This window comes from Sebastes fasciatus, chromosome 12, assembly GCF_043250625.1.
Source record: "Sebastes fasciatus isolate fSebFas1 chromosome 12, fSebFas1.pri, whole genome shotgun sequence".
NCBI lineage: Eukaryota > Metazoa > Chordata > Actinopteri > Perciformes > Sebastidae > Sebastes > Sebastes fasciatus.
Window position 1 is genome coordinate 29,144,793 of NC_133806.1, and position 19,734 is coordinate 29,164,526.

General features: G+C 40.2%; 1 protein-coding gene across 1 annotated transcript in view; it reads left to right on the forward strand.

Annotated features, from left to right (window-relative positions):
- The first annotated feature begins 1,691 nt into the window (after positions 1-1,691).
- Positions 1,692-19,734, forward strand: part of oxr1a (oxidation resistance 1a) — a 186,959-nt gene continuing 168,916 nt past the window's right edge. Inside the window, exons 1-2 of the mRNA XM_074654604.1 lie at positions 1,692-1,843; positions 17,226-17,312. Of these exons, the coding sequence (XP_074510705.1) occupies positions 17,296-17,312 (17 nt within the window). The 5' untranslated portion in view covers positions 1,692-1,843; positions 17,226-17,295. The remainder of the gene's footprint in view (positions 1,844-17,225; positions 17,313-19,734) is intronic.

Genomic DNA, 19,734 nt, shown 5'->3' on the forward strand with positions numbered 1-19,734 from the left:
CCGTTTCTCCTCTCATGCACTGATTGGTTTAAGCTAAACAGCCAATCAGAGTGATTTCTCTCACCGACATGCGCTGGTGCCGAATCAACATGCTGAATTGGTTGAAAAAATTCCAACACAGGCAGACTAGAACCGACGGTGCGGGACACACCAAAAAAACTAGGCCAATGGATGCTTACTGACGGCCCCAAACTGTCCGACAGTCGATAGTCGGCTTAATGTGTCAGGGCCTTAAGTATACTTGGCTCATACTAACAAGTATACAGAAACGTCTAAGTATACTTGGCTTATAGGCCTACTTGTACTTAATCTTTTGATCGAGATATGCTTAAGAAAAGTATAATTAAGTATTCTTGCCTTATAGGCCTACAGAAAGGTATACTTGGCTTGTTGTTGTGCTTATTTTTTGACAGAGTAGCCTATTAAAGTGTGTGAGATAATGTATCTCAAGAGGCTTCCTGGTTAGATATAGGTTAAATAAAATAAACATGTCCAAACCATCAAATGGAGCAGTCTAAATAATACACACCCTTACCAAAAAGAAGTTTATTCAAGTGTGCTATAAGTATACTTCTTTTAAACTTAAAAAAAGAGAGCATACTTTCAGTTTACTTTTTATGTACTTATCAGAGATATACTTAACAAAAGTATACATAAGTATACTTGGCTCATACTGACAAATATTCAGAAAAGTCAAAGTATACTTGGCTTATACTGACAAGTATACAGAAAAGTCTAAGTATACTCGGCTCATACTGACAAGTATACAGAAAAGTCTAAGTATACTCGGCTCATACTGACAAGTATACAGAAAAGTCTAAGTATACTCGGCTCATACTGACAAGTATACAGAAAAGTTGAAGTATACTTGGCTTATACTGACAAGTATACAGGAAAATCTAAGTATACTTGGCTCATACCGACAAGTATACAGAAAGGTGTAAGTATACTTGGCTTATACTGACAAGTATACAGAAAAGTCTAAGTATACTCGGCTCATACTGACAAGTATACAGAAAAGTCTAAGTATACTCGGCTCATACTGACAAGTATACAGAAAAGTTGAAGTATACTTGGCTTATACTGACAAGTATACAGAAAAGTCTAAGGGCTCATACTGAGAAGTATACAGAAAAGTCAAATTATACTTGGTTTATAGGCCTACTTGTACTTAATCTTTTGATCAAGATATACTAAAGAAAAGTATAACAAAGTATTCTTGCTTTATAGGCCTACAGAAAGGTACACTTGGCTTGTAGTTGTGCTTATTTTTTGATAGAGTAATCAATTAAAGTGTTTGAGATAAAAAGCTTCCTGGTTAGATATAGGTTAAATAAAATAAACATGTCCAAACCTTCACATGGAGCAGTCTAAATAATGCATAGGCCTATACATTGTTTATGTTTCAGCATGGAATTAAAAGTACTCTTTAACGCGGGAAAGCAGAAGGGAGGGTGAGATGTCTAGTGAAACTAAATTGCTTATGAAACTGCTGCTATTTCACTCTATTTCCACCTACTAGCTCTACTACATTTATTTCCACCCTTCACTGCAACTCCTAGATCATTGTCATTCCTGCAGCAGAGCATCCAGTCTGACAGCTCTCCTCCTCCTCTCCCCACCACCCCCCTCTCCTGGCCGGGACGCCTCTCTTGGTATGGTCCGCTCCTCCCCTCTCCTACGTCTCATCGATGGTAGTTTCTATTGGGAGAAGGTCAAATGACTCCGCATGTCTGCCCGTGTGTACATTCCCGAGATGGTGCACGCCTGATGAAGAAACACTTCTAAACCGTGTGTCCGAGTGATGTTTGCGTCCATGTGAAGCGGCTCCTCTCTCGTTAAAGTGAGTAGCAGTGCGCGTTGTGTTGTGTTGTGTTTCCGAAACGACTCAGCCGACTTCTGTTTTGATGTGGCCGGATAAGTCGTTTCCTTATAAAGCTTTAATGTTTGCAAAGTGTTGTGTTTCCGTGCAGCTGGTGCAGCTCAGGAGCCCGGGTGGGTTAAAAATAGTTCTTTTCAGATGCTGCTTCTGCATGGTGATGCTTTCAGACAGTGCAGGTGAAATTCAGGTAAAGGGTCGCTGCAATTGTTCCCTAAACGCACCATTGGGTGCTATTTGTGTCCATTTGATTGTATTTATACTACTATCAAGAGGTAGCTTATGTCCATTTTTATCTTTTAGCATTACTAGTGTACCAGCCATTTCACTGTTCTAGAAAATGGACAAATATATCAGCAAAAGTAGGCAGTGGACTCCCTGTAGGAGTATTATAGGAACATTTAGAGGTACTAGAGGAGAATAAAGATAGCATTGAGAGAAATAAGGTCAGACTTTTTACAGGATATTCTAGAAATAAAAGAAAAACATGGAAATTGAAATGTTAATTATAAACTCAGACATGTGTGAATAAAAATGTTTTCTTGTTTTAGTGAGTTAATAAGTGGATGTTTACTCTACTGTAAATGCCATCCGAGGTCAGCGTTAATGCGGGAGCTTGGAAAGTTCACTCCTCAGCAACTAGAAAGCTCTGAGGAAGGGAGACTTAATGAAGTGAGTCATCAGAGTCAGCCCAAAACTCCCCCCCCGCCCCTGCAGAGTTGCATGTATCTAAGCCTATTACCACATTGCATAATGCAATAAGGTATAGCCCCATAAGGTGCAGAATGAGCTGCCTCCGGGGCCTGTATATTGTCCAGACTCCTTAATCTCTTATTATACATCCTAATAAAACATATCAGTGCAGAGCAGGGTCAGCGTGTTCAGGTAAAAGGAGCTGTATTACTGTCCAGAGACACACTGTGCTCTGCTGATGCTTCCTGTAGTTTGTTCAAGGTCTGTGAGATGTTCAAGGTCGAGGGATGGAGGAGTTGAGTGTTCAAGTGTTACATGCTCATGAAAATGTGTCACGATACGACTCGTTTTGTGACCGCCGTGGCTTTTTTGTTGTTTTACTTGGTGGTCCACATTAGTTAGAAAACATAGACTTTCTTCATGTTTTGTTCATTTTAACATTTTCCTCATAGGGCTGTCAATTGTTAAAATGTTTAATCGCTCTTAATCGCATGATTGTCCATAGTTAATTGAGATTAATCACATTTTTTATCTGTTCAAAATGTACCTTTTAAGGGAGATTTATCAAGTATTTAATACTCTTATCAACATGGGAGTGGGCAGATATGCTGCTTTATTCAAATGTATGTATATATTTGTTATTGGAAATCAGTTAACAACACAAAACAATGTCAATTATTGTACAGAAACCCTCGCAGGTACTGCATTTAGCATAAGTTTGAAGAAACACCATCTGCATGTAGATGGTGCGGCTTGGACACATCATCAGTGTACTGCATTTAGCATAAAAATATGCTCAAATCATAACATGGCAAACTGCAGCCCAACAGGCAACAACAGCTGTCAGTGTGTCAGTGTGCTGACTTGACTATGACTTGCCCCAAACTGCATGTGATTATCATAAAGTGGGCATGTCTGTAAAGGGGAGACTCGTGGGTACCCAGAGAACCCATTTTCATTCACATATCTTGAGGTCAGAGGTCAAGGGACCCCTTTGAACATGGCCCATGCCAGTTTTTCCTCGCCAAAATTTAGCGCAACTTTGTAGCGTTATATAGCCTCCTTCACGTCAAGCTAGTATGCTTTTCTAGTTTCATATGATGTTCACTTTAGCTTAAAAACTGAGCCGCTACAACCTCCGAAAGATCGATTGCGGTAAAGAAATTAGTGGCGTTAAAACAATTTTGTGTTAACGGATTATTATTACGTAACGTTGACAGCCTTATTTCTTAATAATGTCGCCATGAATCCGTACAAATATTATCTCTTTAAGGAGCTACTACTCCAACTAGGGCTGCAACTAACACTTATTTTCATTGTTGATTTTTTTCTCGATTAATCGATGAGTTGTTTTGTTTATTAAATGTCAAAAAATGGTGAAAAATGTCGATCGGTGTTTCCCAAACCACAAGATGATGTCCTAAAATGTCTTATTTTATCCACAACTCAAAGATATTAAGTTTACTGTCACTGAGGAGTAAACAAACCAAAAAATATTCACATTTATGAAGCTGGAACCAGATAATTTTAACTTTTTTTCTCTTAAATAATGACTCAAACCGATTAATAGATTATCAAAATAGTTGGTGATTAATTTAATAGTTGATAACAATCGTCGCAGCTCTACTATTAAAAAATGTAAAAAGAAAGTGCCAAGGTAACATATTCAGATGGCTTGTTTTGTCCGACTAATAGTCCAAAACCCAACAATATTTAGTGTACTATTATATAACATAAAGAAATTGAGAAGCTGGAACTAGGTAATATGGCATTTTTGATTGAAAAGTGACTCAAATAATCATTGTTGCTGGTTAATATTCTGTCCAATCAATTAAATGTTTCAGCTCCGAGTCCAACATTTTAATGTGAAATGCTGAGCGATTTCACTAACCATGCTGTAGTCATCAAATGGAAATTTGGACTAATCTTATGAAATACAAATCTTGTCATGTTGGAGAAAACAAGCACTAACACCTATTACAAAGAATGGCGGCCGGTGACAGGCGACACTCACAACTCGAACGATGACTCTCATGATCAAATTATGCTCGGTCCTGCTGGCTTTGATTAATCCTCCACCCCGCCGTCGTCACTGAGTGCTCGCTGTTACCAATTGATTACTGCACTGATGAAACTGAACTATATTCACTTAGCAGACACGATTACATACATGGTGTTTTAAAAAGAAAAACAAATTCAATTGGTTCTAACAAAATACATTTCAAGTATATCAAACTGTGCTTTCATGCTTTTGATGCTTTTGTTTTGGCGCCGATAAGCCGAAGCTGTAAGGGATGAGGCTTGATGTTTATCGAGGTGGCCTCGGCTAAATTCAGTATCTCCCAGATTCATCTGTGAAGGGCTCTAAAGTCATGTGGTGTTTTAACAGCTGCGACTATCTCTGCAACCTCATTAATGCACACACACGCTCACACTCACACACACACACTCACTCACACACACACACACACGGCTGTCAGGTAGAGCCGGGAATCTCTGCGAACACACGCTGAATTACCAACATCAGACTTTTTGCCAGGCAGAAGGTTTCCTACAACACGTTCTGTGAGTGTTAAACTGCTGCCAGTTTTTTTTGTACAATGACAACATCTAGTATAAAACTGCTTTTACATTGAGCTGATGCTATATGACCTTTCATAATCTGAAGGTAAATTAGTGGTTCTTTATAACCCTGAGTGGCTCCATGCAGATATAAGTGGTTCCATAGGGATTCTGTAGTGTCTAAGCACTGCAGTTTTATATTAAAAATGAGTCATAAATGGTTCTTATTTGTTCTATAATAGTGCCATGTAGCCAGTAAGGAACTGTTTTTGTATGTGTCTGTAATACATATGGTTCTCCAGTGGTTCTTTGAGAGCTCTTCAAACAAACAGACCAGAGGGAGCCACCATCACTGGAGTCCTAAATCTGCCTTTGTAACCGGCTGATGCTAATCCATGTTCAGACCCTGTACTGAAACTCATAGAAGCTGTTGCAATGAAAAAGAATAAAGAAGCATTTGAGGCTGAATGATGCCGGGCAGTGCCACATGAGGCTGTTAATCTTGCATAATAAATCTCTAAAAGAGGGTTTGTCTGAAACCAAAATCACCTTTCCTCTGATTACGGGCCAAAGTTTTGACTCTGTTAAGTACTTTGTTCAGGCTGCGTAAGAAGCTTGTAGTTGGCCAGCCTCATGTGCTACTTTACAGGAGCCCCGGTCGTTTTCGACACTGGAGTCCAGGGTGAGGTCATCAAATGTCTCGTTTCCTCTTACAGTCCGTAACCCAGAGATATTCAAGTTTATGAATATTTTTCTCACATTGGAAATGTTGCGATCAGAGAATTTAAAAAATAAAGAAATTAATTGGTTATGAAAATAGTTTCCAACTAATTTTCTGTCGATGGATTAATCGTGTAATCGCTGCAGCGCTGCCCGAAATGATCCCCACTTGTTTAAAAACTTATTGCTATTCATTCAGCATGTAGTGAAATAAATCTTGGCAAGCAGCTGCATGTGCATTTCAATTCAGTCCTGGTGCCAGCAATTAAACTGCTAGATGAAGGAATTAATTCAGTTTTATTTTAGCTTTTGCAATTATTAGTTTTTCATAGACTGTACTTTTTTGGTGATATTGAATTTTTTTGGAATAATAGAGAAGTATGGTGTTGCAAAATATTAATAGAACGAGGGAGAGAGAGACAAACAGAGAAAGGGAGGCGAGTGAGGGCAGAGGAGGGTCCTGAATCCACAAGAAAGTAATTAGATAATGACAAGGCCAGTGACAGTGATTTGTTGCCTTCTGTTGTAATGTGATTTCAGGAATCCAGCTGCAGATGAATTTGAAAGCTTCCAAGAAATAAATTCTTCCATTATGTTGCTTTATGGCTCCATACCGGCTTGAGACTCAAAGATGCGCCGGCGATTCCCAGACAGGACGATGCTTTCATGCCACTTTGATGCTTCATGTGTGGTGTGCTCTGCTGGAAATAACTTGCGTTGATCTGGAGAAAGCTTCTGTTCTCCATAATGATTTTACTTTGTACCACGCAGCCAGACTGCAGGCCATAAAGCAGCCCCCCCCCCCTCCAGCCTTCCCTCCGTTTGGTATAAATACCCTGAGGAATGTTTTGTTTTCGCACCCCTCTCTATGTGATTTTCGTCTCTTTTGTCTGGCTCCCTGCCTGTTATCCCGCCGTCTAATGATGATAATCTCAAAAGAGATTTCGGGAAGGATAAACATCCTCAGCAGTCCTCTTAAAAAGAGAGCAGGTGACCAATAGTGGAGGACCAGCTATGTGGTTTACATGGTAGCAGGGCGGGTTTGGTCTGGTTCCACAATAGCTTTACCCACATACAGTAAACAGCACCATGGGACTGGTTGGAGGATTACAGAGGATTTGCCATGCTAAGCCACAGGAACCCGTCCCAGTGACCCCCCCTTCCCCCCATGTCTCCTCATCCTCCTCCTCCTTTCTTGATCATAGCAACACCTCCCAGTGTACTTGGCCCATGATGCATCAGGATGCCGGCCATGTAACCCAAATCACTGATTACATGGATAGGATAAAGGATGGCAGAGGCACTCTTTGGTGTTGATGTTTGGTGTTGAAAGTGATTAAAACCTACAGTAGGCAGAATGTTTTCGGCATCACTGGGCAAAAATTCCATAATAACCTTTCAGCATATTGTAATTCAAGTGTTCAGAGAGAAAACTAGACTTCTGCAACTCCTCATTTCTCTGTTTTCAGGCTTTAAAAAATCAAACGCGTGACGGGAGACCTTGACCAATCACAGGTCTTTTCAGAGGCAGCTGTCAATCACTCGCAAACTTAAGCGGTCAAACTAGGCAGCGCTGATCAAATATGAATCAATATTCTGTGACTGTAATACCTATTTTTCCCCTAAAATGTTTTCAGAAACATCTTGCAGTGTACTGTTTAGCTGTAAAATGAGAAAGTTTGCTCCGGCCGGTGGGCAGTGCTTCTTGGTATTTCCTCAACTGATCCGATCATGCTCACAAACTTTTAGCATTTTACAGCTAAACAGTAGCAAGATGTTTCTGAAAACATTTTAGGCGAGAAATAGGTATTACAGTCACTGAATATTGATTCATATTTGATCAGCGCTGCCTAGTTTGACCGTTTGATCGAAGTTCCCGAGTGGTTGACAGCTGCTCAGAGACGGCAGGCTCCAGCTCGGCTCTGATTGGTTGTTTTCCTCCTGTATTTTGCCATCATGCTGCCATTAGGAGCACCGGAGGAGACAGAGGCACATGATTTTTTTCAGATAACTTGTCTTATGCACTACTGTCAGGATATAGTAACCTTTTTTAAATCATATTTGCTCCATTTCTACCCACTGCAGCTTTAAATCTGTTTCCCCTCCAGTTGGTTTGAGAGGAATGAATCTGCGCTCATTTCCTCCGTTCTACTACCGTTCTTCACCCCCTGCACAGGCACACGTTTTCTGATAAATTTGCAAATTTTACTTTTAACGTCCAAACTTATCATCCAAATAGCTGTCAGGGTAAATTAAGGGCATGTTCTGAGTGCATCCCCCCCTCCCCCCTTTGCGAGCGGAGTGATAATGTGACAGCCAGATGACATACATCACAAAACTCGCGCCACGTAACTTGATGGGAAGAAGGCGACGCTGTCAGCAAACTAAAATCAGATTTGGCCCCATCACTTAAGTTGAGTGAACATTGCCTTTGGTTCCACTTTGGGACACTGCTTGAAAGCTAATTGAATCAAAGCAAGGGGACGGGGGTCATTTTTGACTGATACTCCACGGGCATTTGTCTCTGTCAGCCTAATATCACACAGTGAAGTGACTCAGCAGAGAGCAGTCCCCCAAACCGACTGTGTACACGTCTTTAACTCAAACTGACAGTGTTCTAGCTCCCGTACATACCTTGCCATGAGCTACTCTGCTGGAAAGCTGAGGTTTTCTCTTTTTTTCCCACCATTGTCATCATGTGCAGCCTCCATGCTCATAGAAAACCTCAGGAACACTCACAGACAGAAATAGATCAACGCAGGAAGGCAGGGGTTTATTTTGAGTAAACAGTGAGCTGTGAAGAAGAGATTCTCAGTAGTTTTCTTGGCATAATGTAATCTCATGGGGCTGTGTAGTTCCCGCCTGGAATGGTGTTATATTGTACAAGCAGGCGAGAGAAGAGAACCGTTCCCCTGGTGTGAGGAATGACTTTGTTTCTGGGCCCTCGTGTCAATATCTCTTTAAGTGGTTCATTTTTTTTCATCGACCCCTTTCGTTGACTGTTCCTACTCTAATAGAGCTACGCTACGACATATTTTGATGTAATGTGCGGGAGATAGCGTTTCTCATGGGGGCTTGAAAGTTGAAGGAACTGAGGGAAATGTTCAGAGAGGGAACTTTCTAGGATTCTACTACTTTCTATACTGTAGCTTACAGCTTTAACAGGGACACCATTGTTGGGCTGATTTATGATCTGGATGTCACAACTGATCGGACCGTCAGAACTGCCTCAGCTGTCATCATATGTAGTCATCCTCATCTGATGAGAGGGTCGTACCGTAAAGGACAGAGGGTGTTGTATCCTGTACAGATTGTAAAGCCCCCTGAGGCAATGTTGTGATTTGTGATATCGGGCTTTAGAAACAAAATTGACTTGACTTGACTAGGGCTGCTATTATTTTGGTCAATATTGAGATCACGATTATTTAACACGATTACTCATTGACTTTGGAAACATCATGCATTTAGAAAGAAAATATTGTACTCAAGCTGTCAATCGATTCAAATATTTAATCGTGATTAATCGCACATTTTTTATCTGTTCAAAATGTACCTTAAAAGGAGATTTATCAAGAATTTAATATTCTTATCGACGTGGGAAAATATGCTGCTTTATGCAAATGTATGTATATATTTATTATTGGAAATCAATTAAAAACACAAAACAATGACACATTTTTGTCCAGAAACCCTCAAGACAACAATAGCTGTGAGTGTAACTGAATGTGATTGTTATAAAGTGGGCTTGTCTGTAAAGGGGAGACTCGTGGGTACCCATAGAACCCATTTTCATTCACATATCTTGAGGTCAGAGGTCAAGGGACCCCTTTTGAAAATGGCCATGACAGTTTTTCCTCGCCAAAGTTTAGCGCACGTTTGGAGCGTTATTTTACCTCCTTCCTGACAAGCTAGTATGACATGGTTGGTACCAATGGATTCCTTATGTTTTCTAGTTTCACCAATTTATAATATATTAACTAATAAAACATTTTGGTTGTTGTACTTATCAAACAAATGAGACCCAATGGGCCTCATGCAGGAAATTATATAAGAACAAATTTACTCTTTTTTTGGTTCATATCCAGTTTGTTCTTATTTTGTTAGTAAAAATAGATTTCTGATATTACCAACGTTTTCTTATTTTTGCTCTTCTCTTAGGTCAGAGAACATTTTATGATTCGAGAGCACTCGTACCAATATAGGAAAAAACATTGTGTTCACAGTCCACAAATTGTCCAACCCAATGAAACATGAGTTTTAGATTTGAGGAACATAAAAAAAACGCATGAATATCCTCATATAATTATGTTTTAGAGTAATTATAGTGATGGGATTATTGAATTTGTGGGCTAAAGAAATACAACTGGTCCATTGATCCCAATTAAGACTATAAAGCCCTTGGCTGATACTGCGTGTGTTCAGCTTCTGCTCTTCGGTGCTTTGGCCAACCAGGCCTTCCACAGAGAATGCACTTTTAGAGATCACACAGATCTATTTAATTCAGATTCAGATTGCCAAGGGGCAAAAAGCTTTTGCTGGGTTTTCGATTTTAATGGAACTCCAGTACTGATGCTCTAGAAAATCACATGTTTACTTTGTTTAAGTTTATTTAACAGTCCCACAATTTCACTACTGCTGAAGTTCTTTTTCTTCTTACAGACTTTTTTTGGTGGCATCTCTCCAATTCTGAGTATTTACACCCAGCACAACACATGCCCCTCTATAGTGTTTAGGGTGCGTTACCTATGCTAATTCCTGCCCTTATATAGTGTTTAGAGGGTGTAACCCGTATTTTTTTCTTTTAGCAGAAAATTAAGAGAAAATATAAGAGAAATTTCAGATAATGTTGCTGCCTGAGAGACATTGTGTTGATTAGTCAGCTTTTAAAGGTGCTGGTAGGTGGATTTCTTTTTACCCTTTGACAGAGCCAAGCCAGCTGTTTTCCCCATTTCCAGTCTTTTTGCTAAGCTAAGCTAACGGTCTCCTGGTTCTGGCTTCATACTGTATTTAGTGTAAAGACATGAGAGTGGTATTTATCTTTTCATCTAACTCTGGGCAAGAAATAAAATCATATCACGATATTTTTTACCAATACCTCGATATCGATACTGCAACAATATTGTAGGGTTGACTATTAGAGCTGTTACAAAATATTTACACAAGGAGATTTTTGATAAATAAGTTGATATAATGACTAAGTGGGGAGAGGCAAATAATAGAACAGCTAGAACAGTCTGGTAAGTTCAGAAAATGTCATCACTTTATGGTATTGCAACCTTTAAAACGCAAAAAAGACAACACTTATGCAATATTACTATATCCAAAATCAAAGACGATATCTAGTCTCATATCACAATATCGATATAATTTCGATATATTGCCAAGCCCTAGCAATAACGTTGTTCTCTAACCACCTTAATATGTGCTCATTTCTGACTGCCGAGAGTCATATCATCTGTAAAAGTTGGAGGAAATAGTTATGTGCGCAATTTCTAGTCTTACCAGCTTTAATTCAAATCTACCAATAGAGTAATTGTACATTTTGTACTCATCTCTCCATCATATCCTGCAGTATCTATGAATAACTTCTTGGCAAATTTCTGAAGCGCTTGGTGTTACAGGGAGCTCACTTTACAACCAAGCTTTTTTGTTGTTTTTACCTTGTTATCTTGTATTAAAATTCATTATGGGACCGGATTCAAAAAATGTAATAAAACATATTAAATGAACTCGGCCAATGTGAGCTCATATTGTGTTTAGTGGAAATGGTAATTTAAGAAGTCTTCCATATTTTAACCTCATTGCAGTTCCCATAAGCATAGATAATATTACCCAAAACCCGTTGTCTATAAAAGATATAGCTGTTATGATTCAGGCTAGAATTAGCCTCCTGGTGCTTTATTAGGGTAAATGGCATATGAGGGAAGTAAACTGGAAAGGTCTGTGCTAAAGTTATTATCTTACTTTCATATTTAGTCATATTTCCAGCTTTTCTGTCTAAATCAATTCAGTAACTAAATTGAAAGCAATTGTCAAACATACATCTATTGTCATTCTTCAGTCTAAATTACTGAAGAAGGTGTTAATACAGGACTACAATTAAGGCTACGTGATGTTTGGACACTGAAAGATGAATCCATTATCCCGTTTCACTGACAAGTGGCTGGCAAAATTTGCATGGAGATGTTTTATTTGCAGCGGAAACGCTCTCATCCAGGGCAACCCAACAATCCAACAATGACACAACTGACCTCGAGCATATTGCCGAGTTCCTCCGGGAGACACAGATAAGATGCCCCTGAGCAGATAACAACCGTGCATCGCAACCATTAGCCCAACGCAAATATGAGAGTCAAAAATGACAGACGGGGGGGTGTTTATTCGTTGCCCAGTAATTGACTGAGCATTTCCATAATGGCATTGTGTTTCCTGCCAGGCTAATGTGACCCCTATTAGTTCAGGAAACGTGCTGCAATCAGGCTCTGTGTGTGCGCCGCCAGACACGGCCAAGGAAATGAATTGGGGAGAAAGGAGAGATGAGGCACTGGAGTGGGGGGGGGAGAGATGTAAACAATGGTGAGGTGCAGACAATGGGACGACCAGGGGACGGGAATAGAGAAGATGAGTCATATCACTGCAGCGAACCGGGCCCTGATTGAAATGCCACTGCAGCTACTGGACTATATTGGAATTTAATACTCGCCAAATACTCATCATTTCAAATTAGGCATCTTCACTGAATTTTTTACTTTGAATCCTTGTGCTATACTGTAAGGAAACATGGGCATTTTCACCAGACATTTTCACACACTGAGAAATGTTGTGCTGTTGCATGTCGGTGAACTGTTCACCCTTCAAGCCTACGGCAATTATCAATACAGTCAGGATGCCCGATAATACAAATCGATTTAGACAAAAAGGGTATCGCCTACAGCTGTTATAGAGTAGCCAGAGTTCAGTCTTTCCTGCTCTTTCTTGAATGTCTCCGAGGCATATTGGAAAAGAAAACGGCCATGCGTTGCTTTAGAATACTTCAGCTATACCTCCTGTGTTACGTGGCTGATGTTGTTGTGTTGTTTCCCTCCCTCTGTACCTGATTTAGCTGCATGCTGGGCCAGCTAATCCTGCCTCTGATCAATACTCCACTTCTCCTGCTCACACTCTGGATTTCATCCAGGAACCGGCACAGCTGATATCTTTATTTACCTCCTCTCCTCGTCATTCATAAATGACCCAGCGCCAGGGAGGGTTGAAATTTACATCTAAAACAGTATGGATTTGAGAATGGAATTCACTCCATTTGCCTCGGCTGAGAGGGCGTTTGGCGTGATGTGTTTTCAGTTGCTCTGGTTACATGCTTAGCTCATCTTTGTTTTGTGTGAAATAGCTCCGTCAGCCCTGAGCTTTAGAGCTGTGTGTGTTAAACCCAACACATCACCCCTGTGTCATTGTTGTTTTACGGCCGGCAGCTTTCAGCAAAAGTGCACGCCTGAGCACCGGCAATACCTGCTGTCCCCCCTGTCTGTCGGAGGGATTCACCTCGATCCATTACATGCTCGGATGCTGATAGTGTTTGTCAGGATTCTCTGCACGCGTAGAGACAATTAAGCTGAAACACAAGGCTGGCTTAATGAAGCTCGGCAGGGAAAACATCCTCAAACAAGGTCCTTTTACCATAGAGATAGAAGTAGACAAGGTCCGTTCATGTCAGCAGGAACCACATGGCTCCACTGGTGCATTCTTGTGGTGTAGGTTTATGCATTTGGTAATAGTGCAGAAAGACAGATAAACCATACAAATAAGCTATAACATTCAATGTTGCCTTTTGTTAATTACACTTAAAAAAGAAGGAATGAAATTGTATGATCAATATGTTACTGAGGGGCAGAACAAAGCAATATTGTGTGTTCACTGTAAATTTTTACATGGTTGCATAAAATGGAACCAAGTTTGCGAGATGGGTCAAGCAGAAAGCCAGAGTGTGCTGCACATGACATACACTCCTCTCTGTAACTTAAAAATCCATTTATATTAACTCTATTTATCTTTCAATAAGGGCTATCAATCGATTAAAACATTTAATTGCGATTAATCGCATGATTGTCCATAGTTAATCGCAAAATCAAAAATGTTTTATCTGTTCAAAATGTACCTTACAGGGAGATTTGTCAAGTATTTAATACTCTTATCAATATGGAAGTGGACAAATACACTATTTTATGCAAATGTATGTATGTATATATTTATTACTGGAAATCAATAACAACACAAAACAATGACAAATATAGTCCAGAAACCCTCACAGGTACTGCATTTAGCATAAAACAATATGCTCAAATCATAACATGGCAAACTGCAGCCCAACAGGCAACAACAGCTGTCAGTGTGTCAGTGTGCTGACTTGACTATGACTTGCCCCAAACTGCATTTGATTAGCATAAAGTGGGCATGTCTGTAAAGGGGAGACTCGTGGGTACCCATAGAACCCATTTACATTCACATATCTTGAGGTCAGAGGTCAAGGGACCGCTTTGAAGCAAAGTGAAGTTTGAAGCGATATTTAGCCTCCTTCTCGACAAGCTGGTCGAGAAGGAGGTACCACCTGGTACCACGGTTGGTACCAATGGATTCCTTAGGTTTTTATAGTTTCATATGATACCAGTATCTTCACTTAAGCTTTAAACCTGAGCCCGCTACGACCTAAAAATCGCAAGTTGCGTTAAATAAATTAGTGCCGTTAACTTTCGTAGCCCTACTTTCAATGCACCGCAACTCACCTAAAATCTCTGCTAAAAGCGCTGCAATCATTTGCTGCTGCTCTTACACCATTACATTAGCCCCACCTCCATCCCAGCATTCACCTGAAGGCTCTTAGTTGAAGTTCCCCTGGGCTGAGGTTAGTGTATCCTTGCAATGGGCGACAAGGTCAAAGCCAAATACCAACCTTATACGTATTCTGCATTTTCAGCATGTCTACACAAACAGAACATGAATGCTTGCGGGTGTCTGCCTTTGCAGTTTACAGTCAAATTTGAGAAGAAATGAACATCCAAATGCAACGTCACATGACTTAAATGAGACATTAGTCAAATAACTTGAAGTGGTACACCCAAAAAAAAGAGCAGCTGGGTTTATTTTAATTCATGTTTTGTACTTGTATTCCTGTAGTATCGTCTCCTTTTTCCTCTTTGTTGGCTTCGAGTTTATTTTTCATTTTACTGTATGTTGCTTAAATAAGAAACTTCCTGCTCACTTTAAGACCACTTGAAGCTGGCCTCCTATAATCCCAAATAATGTGTAAATGTATTTTCAGTTTTTGTCTTGGTTCAGTATAGACCCTTTGAAAGCTTGACGGTTTGTTGTTATTTTTGTGAGGGGAGTGCTGGTTGGGTTTGGTAAAGCACTCTGTGTAATCATTTTAAAGCCCTGGAACACTGTGACGAATTGGAGGATGAGTCACATTTTAACAGCAATGGAAAAGGAAATTATGTGACTCTTTGAAATCATCTCTCTCTGTACTCCCTGGGCTCTGAATTTTCCCTCAGATTAGATAAACAGTTTGCTTTAATGAAATGAAATATTTTATAATAATTGGCTGTCAGTGTGCATGTACCTGCAGCCCTTTATGGCGAGGTATTTCTCGTCTCATTAACGTCCCCCTGCTGCCATAATAGTATGAAATGTTTCAGATATAAAAAAAAAAAACAGAACCTGTTTAAATGTGATGTACTGCTTTAAAGTTAAACGATTTTCCAAACTGATATATCTCAACAACTATTGTATGGATAGCCATGGTATTTTGTGCAGACATCCACTGTCCCCAGAGGATGAATCCTGATGACTTTCCCTCTAGCACCATGCGGAGGCTGACATTTGTGGTTTTAAAGTCCAACTGAACTGATCACATTTAGTCTTCCCTTTTTGCATAATGTCAATGTTGTTTTTATTTATTCTAGTTTTTAAATTATTAAAAGGAAGGACAAAAGGTATTTTTCTGTCTCAACGTGTCATGTTTGACAGACAGCAGCTTGCAGGCTGAACTCCAGCAGGGGAACAAGAGAAAAAGTAAACAAACCTTCGGTAGACCGTTTGTTGTTAGCGTTGGTATTGAATAGTAAGGACCACACTGGCATCCTAACTGGTGACAAACTGTTGACAACAGCTTCTACCCTTATCTGAGATGTGTGTTTTGTCTGGCTTCTAAAAGTGAGACTACTCTAATCCTTAATCTAGCTAATTGCATTATCAAACGCACGTCATACCTTGACAGGAATGCAGTGTCAGAACAATTAATCTTAACTGCAGGCTGTATTTAAAATAGTCAAACATGTATTATGAAGAAGTTATTTCTCCATATTCATCATATTATAATTGGCAGACTGCTTGCTGCTTACCGTTATCATCTGTGAATATGGAAGCCACAAAGTAGGTTTCTGCGCTGCCTTAGATTACTTACAGAAGTGAGTACATCCGCGGTTTCCATGTCACCTGAATGAATTATCAGATGTTTCCAGTGTCATACTACTTTGTTAACCTTTATGCCTGCTTATGCAGCTCTCCTCCTCAGCTCCTTACCAGTGTGTAGCTGAGAGGAAACACACTCCAGGTGTTATAAATGATATGGTGTGTATGTGTGTGTGCACACGCCGGTGCGTCTAACTGATGGAGGGGGGGAAAGGAGGTAGATGGGGCGCTTTAATCACCTCATTCTCCTTCCCTTTCCTTCCCTCCTTCCCTCTGGCCCTCCACTCATCTCATTACAGACAGGAGAGGGTGAGAAGTGAGGCCTGCATAGACTTCAGCATTAATTATTGAACCCTATCTTCTTTTACTCCGGCTCCTCCTCCACAGTCTCTGATAACCTTAACTCCCAGCCATTATACAAAGTGGTGGGTATAGGCAGAGACAGTTTGGGGATTTAACCATTCAGAGCTGCTTAATAGCCTGCATGTGGTATGTTTGCCTACACAAGCACATATACAGTATAGTTCTCCTTTTTTTAATTGCATTTTAATTGTTCCTCGTCGCTCCAGCTTCAGTGCTAATTAATTCCACACTGTTTTAATCAGCTGTGGCGAAGTAAAGCAAATGATTCTTAAAGCTGATATTTGACTCCATGCATTGTCTTTTGTCATGTTGACTGAGTTCTGCTCTGCACACTCCCTCCTGCCATGCCCAGTCAATTTGAATCGCTCAGTTGGAGGCCAGCTAATGGATGTTGCTGAGGTCAGCGTGGCCTAGGCGTTCAGACAACTTGAGGGCAACAAGACTGTGATGCTGAAAACCTCACTGTTATCTCCTTCTGTCCCCTGTCTTTCTGCTTTGTATGTATGCGTGTGTGCGTCCGTGTGTGTGTGCGTGCTTCCTGCAGGTTTGAAAAGTCAACATCAAAACCTCGACCTCCCAGAGCCTCTGAGCACGAGAAAGAAGACGCTGCCAAGATGTTCAGCACTAAAAGGTCAGCACAATGTCACTTTTGATCTATTCTTATCCAGTCAAAAAAAAAAAAAAAAAAGAAGAAGCCCGGCAGGAATCTCAGGGAATTTTAAAATGGCTTCTGCTGATAATGGCTGACATTTCTGGTCAGCTATGCTCCACTGATGACTTTGGATGTGAAAAGACGTTGATGTGAAGAAAGGTGATGGTTGATTTCAGGTCACAACGCAAAAAAAACATTCCACTTTTATTATTTGTTTATTGTAAAGTATGTAAATTATATTATCTATCTTTACACATATATACACTTGAGTTGATATTTTCAGCTACTATGTTTGGGTAATGGGTAGACCCCAGAGAAGCCTTTAAACTGAAGTGTAAATACTCTCACACAGCCTTTGTAGGAATTATAGGAAACCCAGTTCACAGTCCTCCTTGGTTGTGTGTACATTCTGTATTTTTAATGGGTCTCGTGGTAGCGTACGCACAGTCTGCATAAATCATTTATCGCTTTGGCTTTTTCTGGATGTTGACTGCAAGGTAGAAGTGGTCACATTGCTTAGCCAGTATGTGAACGCTGGGTTAGATGGATCAAAACAAAATGCTTTTGGTTGTTTCTTTCATGCTGTTTTAACCCTAGGTGAAACGGTTCACAGCTTGCGTTTGGTTTTATATTTTAGTATCTTTAGTGCTGGATACATTACTGAGAACAGCTCGTTCATTCTCCCATTGAAAACACAAATTCATTTCTCTTGAATAAATAATTCCATGAATTCTAAAAGAACGGTACATTTTGAATCAATAAGGTTATAATGTGCAGTCTTGTTACCTTAAAAGCTAATTGTGTTTTCACAGCCTTCAGCTATATAACCTCAGGAGGTTGTGTGCAGAAATTAAAGCCTGCCTGACTGTAGTTTTTCAACAGGAAATGTTAAATATATGTGTGGACAGCCCATACTAGAGGAAAAAATATCACAAAATTATATGTAATTTATGATTTATTTTTGAAAATATGCGCACATTTTTTAAGAAAAGTATTATTTGCATTATATTTGTTAGCGATGCACCGATCCCACTTTTTCAGTCCCGATAGCCATACCTGGCTGTGCTCTGGCTGGTGGGCTGTGCTTGGTATTTCCTCAACTGATCTCAACATGGCTGCCGGGTCACAAACTTTCCCATATTACAGCTAAACAGTACACTACAAGATGTTTTTGAAGACATTTGTGGAGCGAAATAGGCATTACAGTAACAGAATATTGATTCATATTTGATCAGCGCTGCCTAGTTTGACCGATTGATCGGAGTTCACGAGTGATTGACAGCTGCTCAGAGACGGCAAGGCTCCAGCTCAGCTCTGATTGGTTGTTTTCCTCCGGTCTGTGAAATCTTGCAGATGCCATTAGGAGAACCGGAGGACACAGAGGAACATGATTTTTTGTACCGGTCTCATGTTCTTCTCTCAGGATATAGTGACAGTTTTTATTATAAAAATAATAATACTCATATTTGCCCCAAGTCTACCCACTACAGCTTCAAGAGCTGTAATCTTCTCGTTTGCATTCAGACTTTTGAACTGAAAAACATTTTTATTTTTACATATCTGTTCTACAATATGTGTAGTTTTTATAGTTCTGCAACGGATCCGTACAATATCGGAGGTTCACATTTGACCTTGTGTATTCAAATACTCAACTGTAGGCTATAACACACACACACACACACACACATACACACTTGTTATCTGTAGCTAAGCCCATAGTATTGATGGCAGCCGAATCAACAGTGAAGGAACCACACATTCACCGCCGTTTTAATACACAGGCTTACCGCGGCTCAAGCCTGGTGTGTGTGTGTGTGTGAGAGAGAGACAGATGGATATTGGCAAACAGTGAGCCGTCTTGTACCTTTTGGTGAAACAATTTCTGTACTGGATATGTATGCTTCACTATGGGCTATGGGATTATATGACTATGTATTCATTTTAGATTAAACTGCAGTCGTGAGTGATTGTTGATGCATTATTGTATGCAAAATAAGCGTGGCTGATGTTTGTTGCAGAATGGACGGGGCAGTAGTTGAGGAAAAGTCGTAGCCCAGGGGTCCGTGGTACTTTTAATGCGGCCTTGCACGGGGTGAGATTAGACTGACATCCACCTCTCAAATCCTCTTTTGCATTGACAAAGAGGACTCGCTACTGCATCGGTGAGATATTGATTGCTCCTTTGGCTGCTCTTTGATAGTCATACAGGGCTCCAGAGTGCAACCATTTCGGTTGCATATGGGTATTGCATAGGTGTTTGTTGTCTGCCAGGACTAGATGTCCACAAAAAGAATAAAGGAATGTGTTGTGTCGTGGGAAAGTGAGGTGTAAGGTATCATAATGTCACATCCATCCACCCGTCTCCTTGGTGTGTGTGTGTGTGTGTGTGTGTTACTGTGGG